This window comes from Macrobrachium nipponense, chromosome 13 (assembly GCF_015104395.2).
Source record: "Macrobrachium nipponense isolate FS-2020 chromosome 13, ASM1510439v2, whole genome shotgun sequence".
NCBI lineage: Eukaryota > Metazoa > Arthropoda > Malacostraca > Decapoda > Palaemonidae > Macrobrachium > Macrobrachium nipponense.
Genome location: NC_087206.1, coordinates 11984867 through 11998667, shown reverse-complemented (window position 1 = coordinate 11998667; position 13801 = coordinate 11984867). Strand labels below are relative to the sequence as shown.

The window sequence follows — 13801 nt, the reverse complement described above, 5'->3', positions numbered from 1 at the left end:
GACCTTTGGTAGACTGCCATATGCAACTGTAGCGTTTACAAATAGGTGATGACGTACATCATACATGAAAGTGTTTTTATCAAGTGTTTGAGAAACCTTTCTATTTCAATCACCACATGACACATTCAATTAATAATTAAGTGAACATTTCACAAGATAATCTTTCATATTTCTTATTGTTAAAGATCAGCAACAATCACAAATGACCTGTTACCAGGACAAGACCAGAACAAATATTGGATCAGAGATTACAATGAAAGACTTTATTCAGTCACCAATTAATTTAAGCCATTACAAAATGCTTCCAGTACAAGAATAACTTTCGAATATATGGCATATTAATGAAATTATATCACAAACCTTGTATGATTACAAAATAATGCAAAGAAGCTTTCTATACAAAATAAAGCATATTACTGAACAAAAAGGGAAATTGGACATCAATAATCTTTCACCACAAACACCTGTAAATATTAATATAACCAGATTTCATTACAAATCAGTCTTACTGTAAACAAGAATATTGAATATACTATTTACAAAATTATAGGAACAACAAAGGTTAACAATATTTGGCAAAAACTGCCATAATTGTCTTACAGCTCTGATTTCACAGTGAATAAATTGGGAAGAAATCATTTCTAATACCTACATCATAATTTAAATTTGAAATTATAAATCTTGGATTTGTTAAATAAAAATTACAGTGACAATACAGTCTTCAGTTGCGATCAAATTTACATATGGACAAAAGTTAACATTCAATAGACTAATACATAATGGTAACTACAACATGCATTCCAAAATAATGGTAACTATAACATGCATTCCAAAATTCTCAAATGTAGTGCAATGCTTTAACACTAGAAAAGTAGGGATATAGATTAAGAGATCTCACTCCTTAAATCAACATGGTTTGTCAGGTTAAAATCCGTAAACAGCTGTAGCATTGTGTGATCTTGGACAATTTCACCCATACCGCTCAGTTCAAGTACATGTATTATTGACCATCTGGAATGTCTGTTTGGCAGAAGTAATCAAACATGGTAAGAGAAATGTTCTTTATCATTGTCTTTTTGGGACCATCTACTCACTTGTAACAGTGTCAATGCAAATGTAAGTAAAATTCCCTGAAAACATAAATGCTTTCTGAAGTCTAGTTCTTTAAAAATTCTAGAAACGACCTCTTACAATGTAACTGAAACAAAAGAAGCCCTTTGACTAAAAGTTGAAAATTTACCCCACTGCCAAGGCAGTGTGAGTGAATCCTTGCTCCTTTCTCTCATCTATAATATTACTAGAATGGAACCCATGTCTGTATCATTAAAACTTTCTTTCCAGTGATGCTGAGAATCTAAATTTTAACCATCCAAATCTGTAAGTCATTCTTTCAAATTTTGAGACGCCACTGAAATGGAATAACTATCTATTAACTAACAGCATTTTACATCCTGAAAAATATTTCTGCTATCCCAGGCCATTCCTAGTACTCAACAACTCTTCACCAGTTGCCTTTGAATACATTCATGGCACCATACTATCAATCATACATGTTAGTGAATGACTGAGAATATTAAATGTAAAAGTAGTTTCTGTATAATACTATTGAATAAAAACAACTACATAACAAGAAAGTAGCACCAGAGGCCTTGTGTGTGTGTGTGTGTGTGTGTGTGTGTTTTATTAATTACTACTGCTAGTTATCCTTTAGGCACATTTCACAAGAAAAACTTCACATGAAACTACGTACCATATAGAAGAAACATGATTACTAAATCTTGAATAAATCATAGGAATTTACTAAATGTTCGCAGATGAATCCTCCAATATACACAATCTTGTTTTTGCACTAAACAATACATAAATTGTGTCCATACTCATGCAAGTGAACTAGATGCTCACCATGAGTTTGGATCCATAACAGCTACATTAACTAAAACTAAACTGCTCTAGTTTTCCAAAAATGTATCCTCATAAAACAGAACTATATAACACATATATAGGGTAAAACTGATAAAGCCACTATATTGGCTCCATAGGAAGAACTGCAGTTTATTGTGGAAAAGTATAAACTGTGTAATGTTTGTATACATCTAAATCTAAAATATGAACATCTATGTTTGCAACATAATGTCAAAATATCTTACAAGGTCTACAGTCTGAAACAAAGCACTTCTACGAAACACTGACACCTCCATAAAAAAAGTACTAAATTTGGTATATCAACACCTACACACACATGTACAATACCACCTTCTAAACCCTGAATCTTCTATTTGTCCTAAAGCTGCATTTTTTCATTTGTTCAAGCCATTATTCACATAGATGGTCTTCCATTAGTAGTGTAGTTGCATGAAAGCACTACCCACTTACAACTAAAAAATCTGGAAAATCATCCAGTCAGCATTCCATCTGTTGTCCATTAACTGTAAGGTTATCTGTTCTTTGCTGTTGATTTACCATGAAATATTATTATTATAAAGGATTAGTTTATCCAGACCTCTGTGCCTAACAATGGCTCTTCTCAGGCTGGTTTGCCATGAAACAACAGACTTCAATTTAGGATGTAACTTTTTTCATTTTCCATGGGCAGTTTTATGACTTACAATCATACAGAAAATGTTAAAAACATAATACCTAATAAGTTCTATCACAATACTCGTGTAGCATTAAACATTATCAGAAATTTTGCAATTTACAGGAAGAACTTGGAAATAATTTTCCAGAAAGTTTCATCAGTCCACTTTTCATGATGATGATACACCAGTATTTTTGGCTGGAAAAAAAATTAAAACAATTAGTACATGAATATCTTTAAGTATATTTCCAATAAAATATCTTGAATAACTACCCCAAGATATCCCTATCAAATTTACTTCTTACGAAAATATTCTTGCCAACATTTCATTGCACACCATACTACTCACAGATTCCAAAAATGACAAGTAGCAAGAACCACAATTTCATCATCCTCATTGCATGAAATTACACAAAGCAGTGTATGGACGAACAATTAGAACTAAGTAATTCTCTCATAAGATTGACTGATTATGAAATTTAGGTCTTGAGGACCAAGCACCGGAACCCATCAGGATTATTCAGTACCTTTTCTCTTAGGACCAATATTAATTCTTAAAGCAATTAAAAGCTTTCATGTGGATCAGTCACTATAATGCTAATCCGCTGCTGGCATTGGTTTTTAAAGTATATGATTCTGAACTGCTATGGGCTGACTCAGTTATTTGTGAATCTGCTTGTTTTTGAGGATTTACATTCTATCCTTAAAATATATGAATTTGCTATGCTGCTATCCCCATTATTTGTGAATCTGGTGTTTTGAGGATTTACATTCTATCCTTAAAATATATGAATTTGCTATGCTGCTATCCCCATTATTTGTGAATCTGGTGTTTTTGAGGGTTTACAATTCTACCCTCACTCATTCAGTACAGAAGTGGCAGTCAAATGATATTACCCAAATGATTAAATAAAGTAGTCAAGTCACCCCATATACAAAATGAACTGGTTTTAAGAACCTCATAAGCATGAAATCATGAAAGATAGCACACCTCCAGATAAGCAGATTTACTCACTTCTTAATACATACACAAATGATGCTATTCTCTATTTAGAGTATTGCTTAAACAGCACCATATGAACACAATACAAAAATAGTACAGCATACTGTATTTAAACTACAGTCCCATGAAAAAATTAGTCCTGACAAACTCCTTCCCTCTCAAAACTGTTGGGTGGTATACTGTAAACTAGGAACAAAAAGTAATGGCACTTTCTGAAGAATAATATTACTGAGCACTCTCCATCTCCTCCTCCCATCTTTTCATGATAAAAACTGATGATAAAATTAAAATATTTGAGACGATGCAAAATGAAAGATATAGGAGGCATAATGACAGACAGCAATGGGCCATGAATCTCCTGATAATGAGTCGGAGGGGAATTTTCTTTAGCTGAACTCTGCATATCCATCCATGATGAAGCTTTAGCTGAACTCTGCATATCCATCCATGATGAAGCAAAAGTGGACAGAATTTCTCTTGGGAAAGCAGTAATAGTTCAGATAGGGTCAACGGAGTTTCTTCAGGGATGAAAATGAAAAGTGAGGGCAATGGATTTTTTTTTTATTAAGAGAAACCTGGTGGGAAGTTGGTTCTTTTCCTTCCTTTTCACCTGGTCATAGAGCTGTTGCAAGGATTTGAAATCTGTCAATACTGCACTTTGTTATTCCATGACTAATTGGATTGAACAACCATGAAAAAGTGATGGCTAACTCCACACGAGTACACACTCGCACACCACCTCTCTACCTTCTGATGAGGATATCCACCTCTTTCAGAAGGGTAGAACCAATCTAAAGGTGAACCTCAAAAAACCATAAGTATATGTACTGGAAACTCACTACTTTTCTTTTTCCTCATGCTGATTCTTAAGAAGGCACTGCACTTATATGAGGGATACAAAAAAAAATGATGTAGGCATAATTCAATATGTTAGGCTCTCTCATGACTTTCATTATTTGCCACACTTCATTACTTGTGCAGGTGACAAATTTACCAAATTTCTGAAATGTCCATATTTTTGTCTTCCTCAAACCATGGACTTCAAGCTCTCTTGAATTGGCTAGATTTTCTAGCACCATTACTCCTGTGCAATGAACTGTATGTATATGATGAACATAAAAAATGAACACCAGTAACACAGAAAACCAAGACAAGTCAAATTCCTGACATGGCAGCTTGGCAGACACAAAACCAAATGATTTTCCTTCCTCTCAACTATTATTTGTTTAAATGCTTGCCAACTTCTGATGAAAATTATTTTTTTTTTAGAGTATAATACAGTACAGAATATAAATTTTTCACTTAAAAACAAGAATTATTGCAGGGTCTTCTGGGATTGCCAGAATTTGTAACATCACTATAACTATCTTCAAACAAAAGTCCAACACAACTGTGAATAAAAGGTGGTATTGTAGTGCTGGCAGATTAACAAACAGTGGAAGTTAAGAAAAAACCAAGCTACACTCAGGACAGGCAGATGCACAGCAAGAAACACCAAGAGATTAGTCAAGTACCCAATTGGGCAAATGAAGGTACAAAATATGAAACCAAACACTGCATAATCACATTAGTTTATGGGGGACTAATTTACTAGATTTATGAATAAATTACTTTGCCCTAACAAATAGGTAAAAACAAATTTCTGGGCCACCTCAAAATTTGTTAAAGGAAACAGTTATCAAGACTATTCATTCCAAGACTTTAACCTAGCTTTAAATTGGATTACCACCTGATATCTCCACCATCAAATCAGTGAGCAGGTGTCAACAATCGATGAATTCTGCCCATTATCTTCAGTTTGAAAGTTTGGGATGGCCGCATAATTAATCATTTGGCTGCATTCCACTTCTGCAACAAGGCTGTATTGTATGTATCTACAATATTCACAAACCAAATAAAAAAAATTTCTACAAACACTTGGATTTCAATGTAATGGTTCATTAAAAGTAACCTAACTTCCAACTACCTAGCACTAAGTATGGGTTTAAGTTAAAAGGTTATAAATGCTGATTGTATTTGTAACAATCAAGTGATCAAAATGTTGCAAAATATTACAATGACATTGAAATTTTTTGCATAAAAGAAATCTCTATGGCCAGCACTGTAAAAGCCACGTATTTATAACTGGGCTGGTTTAACTATTTAATAATCGGACCCAAAATAATATAAAGGGCTCCCTTCATGAGATATTTCATTAAGGTTGGCCCTAAAGATAATGTTAAATAAATTATGATTTATTTTGGGCAAGACTATTTAAACCAAGAAACTCTTCAATTTTAAATAATACACTACTTATACCCAAAGATTAACTGGCAATAGCTTACCTTCATTAGGCCTCAGTTGAGCTCTTCGAGTTCTCTTCCCAACTGGTTGACTGGGACTTTCCTTGGGCGAATCACGTGTTTCCTCTTGAGCCAATTTACTTTGGGGATGGGAAAATGTGATTTCCTTTACAGTCTTTGTTGGTGATGGACTTGATACCACAATAGCTGAAGTTTTTGAGCAGGAATCTTTGAGTGGTGATGATATTTCAGTGGTTGACGTTTTCAACGGGGCAACTATGGGCAACGGCCTTGATAATTGCAAAGGTGGATGGTTTGGTTCCTGGGGAAGCTCTGGCAAAGGAGAAGCTTCTGATTCTTCAGAATTGTGGGGCAGAGAGGGAATTTTGTCCTGACAACTCATCTGAAAAAGATATTTTTTAGTATGCTGGAGATGGAGGATCATTTAAGGGTAGGCAGAAGCTTATATTTACCATAATGTGTCCAATCTTGCCCATTTTGCTTTTATTCCGGTGCCAAAGCTACGGGATGTTTGGAAAACCTATGAGCTCAATGACATTGGGCACCTTATAATCTTGTTTAAAGCTAACTCAACGACACTTCACACTTTTGAGCAATCATATTTGTGCTCTCTGCAACCCACTAAACTTATCTTACAAATAACTACTGTGCATCATAAGCCTTAAATGGAATGGAATGGAATATTAAATTTAGGCCAAAGGCCAAGCACTGGGACCTATGAGGTCATTCAGCGCCGAAAGGGAAATTGAGAGTAAAAGGTTTTAAACGTATAACCTTAGTTACATTATGAAACAATTGTCAGGAGAGGGAGACAAGTAAGATAGAAGAAAGAGAATATTAAAGGAGGTACAGTAAAAGGATTGGAGCTAGGGAAAAGGAACACTACAAAGAACCTCAAGTAATGCCTACAATGCAAGGTGTGTTATTATTATTATTATTATTAATTGGGCTTAGTTTTTCCAGACCTCTGAGTCTCAAGTAGACTCTTCTCGGGCTGGTTCTCAGGGATTAATCTTGAAAATGGGGACAAAAAATAAATAAATAAAAATAAAATAAATAAATAAATGAAAAAAATTTAAGACTTTATTTGAGAAACCTGTCTTGTTTAAAAAAATTTATGATGTTATTAATTGAAAAATCTTTGCTTTCAGCAAGAATACTTTTCATTTTTGAATTCCGTAGATAAATTGATCTTTGCTGGGTCCAATTTGGGCACTCAATACGTCAGCATGTGGTGTTGACATTAAGTGACCATGCGAGAATTTTGTGCGTCCTATATGGAGCCTTGTTATGGATGGATGGATGTATGAGTTTTAGGGCAAAAGCCCAGGCACTGGGGCTAAAGAAGCCATTCAGCGCCATAATGAAAAGTAAATAAATTACATTATAAATGAGTTAATAAGTGCATGAAAAAAATGGTTTAGATAAATTACCATATGACAAATGAATGAATTAATGAAGAAAATGCTTAATAAATAAATAAATATATATATATACCGTAGAGTGGGGGAAGTGCGCACCCCCTGGGGTAAGTGCGCACTGAAGTAAGTTATTTTTTTTAATCGTCAAAAACAGGTTTACATTTTTTCTTTCTTCTTTTATCACAGTTTGAATATGAGACAGAGTTCCTGATTCAACTTTAGCAAGTGTTACCCAACTATCTCATTAAGAAAATAGACCACCACGGCTTCGTACAGAGAGAACGGAGCATTGAAAGAAATTTTGGACGAAACGGTAATTTGGAATGCTAAGGGTTCGTTACCTAACAATAAATTTTGCTAGCATGCTCTATTTATGCTCATTAATTATGTATATACTAAGGTAGATTAGGCTATAATTATAAGTTGCTAGGTCTAAGTATTAATGAGTAGTGAGTCATGAATGAAGGGTGGGGTAATTGCGCAACTTTTCATGGGGTAAACGCGCACCTGCTGGTTTCATCACTAATCACCTACAAATTGCTATCTAAATGAATTGGTTGATGCCTCATAGCCTACATATTCAATATTTCGAGCATAACAAAACAGAAAAAGTCAAAGTCAATAAATCTAAAGTTTTTACAGATGGTGCGACACTACTTAGACCTAGCAACTTATAATTATAGCCTAATCTACCTTAGTATATACATAATTAATGGGCATAAATAGAGCATGCTAGCAAAATTTATTGTTACGTAACTAACCCTTAGCATTCCAACTTACTGCTATTGTTCAGTGTTTGTCTAATCCCTCCTTTATTAAAAACAAAGTTTACTTCAAGGCTTCAGAAATGCCTGGCATGGTCGTGCGTTGAGAAATACATTACCTAGTATGGTATTCGTCATCATCAGTCATGCATTACCTACTAAAGTGCGTTTACTTTTCTAAGATCGCTAGGGTGGGGCCAGGTAGAAAAGGCAGAGTTGTCATATCTACAGGTATGTAAGTCCCATTAAATGCTTCCCGCAGATATAATCCTTCTTAGGAGGATTCACTTTAGACCTTGGGAGTCGAGGGAAAGGGTTTGCTTCTTCTGTTAACTTTTTTTTTCCATTCCCGATTCTACTTAGCTATTCCTTCTTTTTCTTTCTATAATTGTATATGGGCTGAGTGGCCTGTTGGCTCCGGTGTTTGGACTTGAAACATAAATTTCTTGAGTCAATCGATCTATTATGCCCTTGGAAAAGACAACCACGCATTCCTTCTCTGCATAACATTTTTATCAAAATCATCCAAGTCAGTCACAGGATTCACTTTCTCTTTTCTTTTTTGAAACACTGGAGATTCCACTATATTTCCAGCCTCTCTTGCTTCTTAAGTCTACGAACAGTCATATCTAACACTTTTGTTGCTTCAGATGTTCTCTGGATAGCCTTCGAAACATCAGTTACAGGACCTTCAAGATGTTTTTATAAAATGAAGTATTTCAGGAAATTATAGACTATTTCCTTGGCCTCAGTTGTGGGTGAAGACGTTTACGGGAGTCATTTGGGCTGGACTGTCCATACTGTTCCCAGTGGGTGACCGAGTGCGAGTATCCTTTAATGATATTGACCATGACCTTTTAAATCCTCTTAAAAACCATAGGTCCCCTGAACTCAGATGTGGCATCACCTGGGAAAAAATATGCCATATCTTCATTTTCATTAGTGAAACTGCGGTTTTCACGAAGAATATACGAAATAAGATATATTCAAAATATCTGATGCAAACAAAGAATCACATTTTAAGAAATAAAAGCTATTTCAATAGACTCCATGAAGCTAATATGATTACCATAACGTGAAAATTGCCATCGTAAGATTTCTGTACAGGCCACACCACAGCAATCTTAGAAAAGTAAACGCACAATAAACACATCATATTTTTGGTTAAAGTCCTTATTGTGTATTGCATCTAAGGTATGCATAGGATTGTTAAAGTAAGCGTAAGTGTGCTTAAATTTGAAAAACAAAAACATAGTGCGCACTTCCCCCAAACCCTGGGGTAAATGCGCACCCATATATTTTTTGCACTACCTACCACATAAATATTTTCATAAACATTTCAAGTTGTGCAAAAGGTTGACCTATTAATAAACAATAAAAACATGTCTCACTTTTTTCAGTTTCTTCCTAGAACTCTTACCAGAGGTAAAAAAGAGAAAAAAAGGTGCGCACTTCCCCACTCTACCGGTATATATATTAATTATATATATATAGATATATATATTATATATATATATATATATATATATATATATATATATATATATATATGATGTGATAGATAAAAACTAATTAAATGTTATTAAAAAATGTTTATAGACTTCAAAAAGATGAGAGCAGAAATATCTGCTTCATCTCCCAAAATATCACAAAGGGATTTACCCCTAAGATATCTCTCTCTCTCCGATTAAAATATCTGGGGCAAGCAACCAGAATGTGCTCCACTGTTAACATCTTGCCACCGCAAGCACACTTTGGGAGGCTGCCCCCTTCTAAAATAAACTGATGGGTCAAATTAAGTGTGCCCAATCCTCAGTCTGCTTAAAACTAGTATTTCTGTTCACCTATCAGACTGGAAGACGAAGGCCACAGCAATATATTATTTCTAATACTTCTGTACTTTCTATTATTGGCAAGATGAGGGAGGAGAAGTCCATCTTTCTTGCCATTTGCTTAAAATATAAGACCTAAAAGGACCTTTTAGATCTGTATGAGCACTTTACTAAAGGCTGTTTCTGATGAGACACTAGCAGCTTTCGCTTCTATATCTGCCATCTCGTTTCCGCAAATCCCCACATGTGAAGGGACCCAACAGAAACAGACAGATTTGCGCATATAATACAAATGGAGAAGTGATTCCTGAACTTTTTGAACTAACGGATGGAAGCTATTGAATTTTTTAATAGCTTCTAAAGTGCTTTTGGAATCCAAGTAAATGACAAAATTAGTGTCGCTACTTTCAAAAACTATATCCAGGGCAGATACTATGGCTGTTAATTCTGCTGTGAATATGGATGCAAAGTCAGGTAGTTTAGCTGTATATGCTGTATCACCAAGGATAACTGCACCAACACCACTATCTGACTTTGATCCATCCGTATATATTTTTGTCACATTAGTATGGACAGTTTCGTGCTCCAAGAATTTTCCCCTAATCTCTTCCTCAGGACAGTTTTTTGTTATATGCTTTTTTGCACACGGATGCTTCTGGAACAAGCCATGGAGGATACACAGGATGTTTTTTTCCATGACTTTCTGGGATTTAAGATGATTACATGTAACATCTTCATTTAGTCTTACTTGAAATGGTCTAGAGGCTCTTATACCAGAAAAGACCCGTGAGTCTGCTTCCCTCAGCACCTGGAAGGAGGGATTTTTGGGAGCACTTTTAATTCTAGCCATGTACCTTAATCCTAGTTCTTGCCTTCTCAGATCAAGGGGAAGTTGGTTAGTATCAACATATGTATACGCTTTCAACAGGCGAAGTTCTAAAAGCCCGAGCATATTCTCAGCCCCACATTGTGTACAACGTCCAGTTCCTTCAGCCTGGTTTTACAAGCTGAGGAATAAATCTGACAGCCATAGTCTAGTTTGGATCTACACAACGAGTCATATAGTCTCAGCAGGGATTTTTTAGGATCACCTCTTTTGATCTTTCCTCCTGTGAGGATGTCCTCCATGCATACACTTCAGTTTTTATGTTAAGTTTATTTGTGGTTGGCACTGAGGCCCATTCTCTTTTCTAATCCTGGTAAATCAATGGTTTAACAAATGTTATCCAGTCTGACACTGGGGCATGTGTAATTGTTGGAGGGATAGTGCAGGCTAATTTGGCAGCTGAGTCTGCATTTTCATTTCCTTTTATTCCCACATGTGCTGGGATACAACATATTTCTATTGATAATCCTGATTGGAGGAGTTGATGAATTTTTATTTGTATTTCCTGCACTATTTGGTTTACTGATTTATACTGTCTTATAGTATAGTATCTATAGTGCTACGTCAGTCACTGAAAATAGCAGAGAAACTTGCTTTTGCCTCAGATATCATATCAAGAGCCATCTGTATGGCTGTGACTTCAGCAGTAAATATTGATGATATTAAAGGTAGGCTTCTTTTGATTAACATATTTTTCGAATATGCAGATGCTCCTACTCCAACATTATTTTTGGAGCCGTCTGTATATACCATGAATTTGTTGCCTTTTCTTCTAATGTGCTCCAAAGCATGTTGGCGGTACATATCTTTATTAGTTTTAAAATCCACGGTGGTGGCAATTCCATTGGTGGGTGAAAAATTGGATCTATGTTATGCAAGTTCATTAAGTATTTAGCTCTTTTTGGGAAAGAGCTAGTACTACTGACTTCTGTTACTGGATTACAGTTTTGAAAGCAGTTAGCTGGAGGAGACGATCCCGATTGCAATGAAAGACCTCTTCGTATAGTTATCAAATTACTGTATGTTTCAAGGGCAACACACCTGCCTCTACCAGAAGCGAGCTTGTTGGGGACGATCGGAATGCTCCTGTGCACAATCGCACGCCTTCATGGTGCACTGCATCAAGAGTTTTTAATGCAGATTCTGAGGTGGATGAATATATTAGACTGTTGCCTTATATATCATTAATAAAATTTCTCGCTTTGCTCCCCAATTAGTGTGAGATAACTTTTTCAATATGGCAAGGGCTTTGATGTATTTGATGTGCTCTTTCCAATTTCAATGTTGATCAAATATTACTCCTAGATATTTGATTTTTTTTTTTTTTTTACAAAATTGTATTTCAGTGCTATAAAGGTGAAGTTTGATTGTTTGGTTCTTCAGCCATCTTTTGTCTTTGTAGAAGATGATTGATTTTGATTTATCAGTTGAAAATTTAAATCCAACGAATTTGTCCAACTACATATAGTATTTGAAATGGCAGTACTGAGAACTCTCTGAGCATGTCTCAAATTACTACTCGTATAGTAAATAACAAAGATATCAACATATAAACTGTTTTTTACACCACTTGGTAAATTTATAGTAATGTCATTGATTGCTAAAGCAAACAATGTACAGCTCAAGACACTACTTGAGGGATTCCTTCTTCCAGTTTATAGGTTACTGAGTAGGAATTTTCTACTCTTACTTGAAAAGTTCTGTTTGTTAAAAAGTTCTTACTAAATATTGGTTAGTGGCCTCTTAGTCCCTTGGAGCGGAGTTTTTGCATGATGTTATGTTTCCATGTTATATCGTGTGCTTTTTCTATATAAAAAAATATAGCTACTATTAATTTTTTTTTTGTTCAAAGCCTTTTTTGATATGATCTTCTAAATGTGTAAAGGGATCTAGGGTGGATCTGCCAGCTATTGAACCAGATTGTGTTGGTGTTAAAATGGATTCTTTGGTTATTACATATGTTATTCGTGCATTAACCCTTTAACGCCGATTGGACATATTAAACGTCGATATAAATTGTCTGTTGGGTGCCGATTGGACGTATGGTACGTCGATATAATAAAGTTTTTTTTAAATTTGCGGAAAAATAGATATAGGCCTACTAGGCGAAAACTTTTGAATCACGCGCCTTGGGGGATGCTGGGAGCTCATGGATAAAGGCGTTGTTTTGTTTACAATCGTTACGCAGGCGCGAATTTCTTTCTTATCGCACTAAAAAGTATCAGCGCCACATCTCGGAAATTACTTCGTCACTTTGACATAATTTTTGAACCATTTTAAATTAGCCGTTACATGGAGAATTATATATGAAAATGTGCGCAATTTCATGTAGTATACAACAATAAACAACTCATGGTTATAGCTTTTATCAGTTTTAAAATATTTTCATATAAATAACTATGTGCCAAAATTTCAACCTTTGGTCAACTTTGACTACCGAAATGGTTGAAAAACGCAATTGTAAGCTAAAACGCTTATATTCTAGTAATATTCAATCATTTACCTTCATTTTGCAACAAATTGGAAGTCTCTAGCACAATATTTCGATTTATGGTGAATTTATGAAAAAAACTTTTTCCTTGCGTCCGCGCGGTAACTTCTGAAAAAATCATAAATTTTTTTGTCTGATTGTCATAATGTTTGCACCATTTTAAATTAGCCGTTACATAAAGTTTTATATATGGAAATGTGCGGAATTTCATGTAGAATACAACTAAAAACAACCCATGGTTGTAGCTTCTATCAGTTTTGAAATATTTTCATATAAATAACGATAAGTGCCAAAATATCAACCTTCGGTCAACTTTGACTCGACCGAAATGGTAAAAAAACGCAATTGTAAGCTAAAACTCTTATATTCTAGTAATATTCAATTATTTACATTTATTTTGCAACAAATTGGAAGTCTCTAGCACAATATTTTGATTTATGGTAAATTTATGGAAAAAAACAAAAAAAAAATAAAAATAAAATAAAATAAAATAAAATAAAATAAAAAAAATAAAAAAAAATTT

General features: G+C 34.7%; 1 protein-coding gene across 1 annotated transcript in view; it reads right to left on the bottom strand.

Annotated features, from left to right (window-relative positions):
- Positions 1–262: 262 nt before the first annotated feature.
- LOC135225644 (uncharacterized) overlaps positions 263–13801 on the bottom strand; it is a 29273-nt gene continuing 15734 nt past the window's right edge. The window contains exons 2-3 of the mRNA XM_064264970.1: positions 5906–6266; positions 263–2776 (exon numbers count right to left, since the gene is read on the bottom strand). Of these exons, the coding sequence (XP_064121040.1) occupies positions 2748–2776; positions 5906–6266 (390 nt within the window). The 3' untranslated portion in view covers positions 263–2747. The remainder of the gene's footprint in view (positions 2777–5905; positions 6267–13801) is intronic.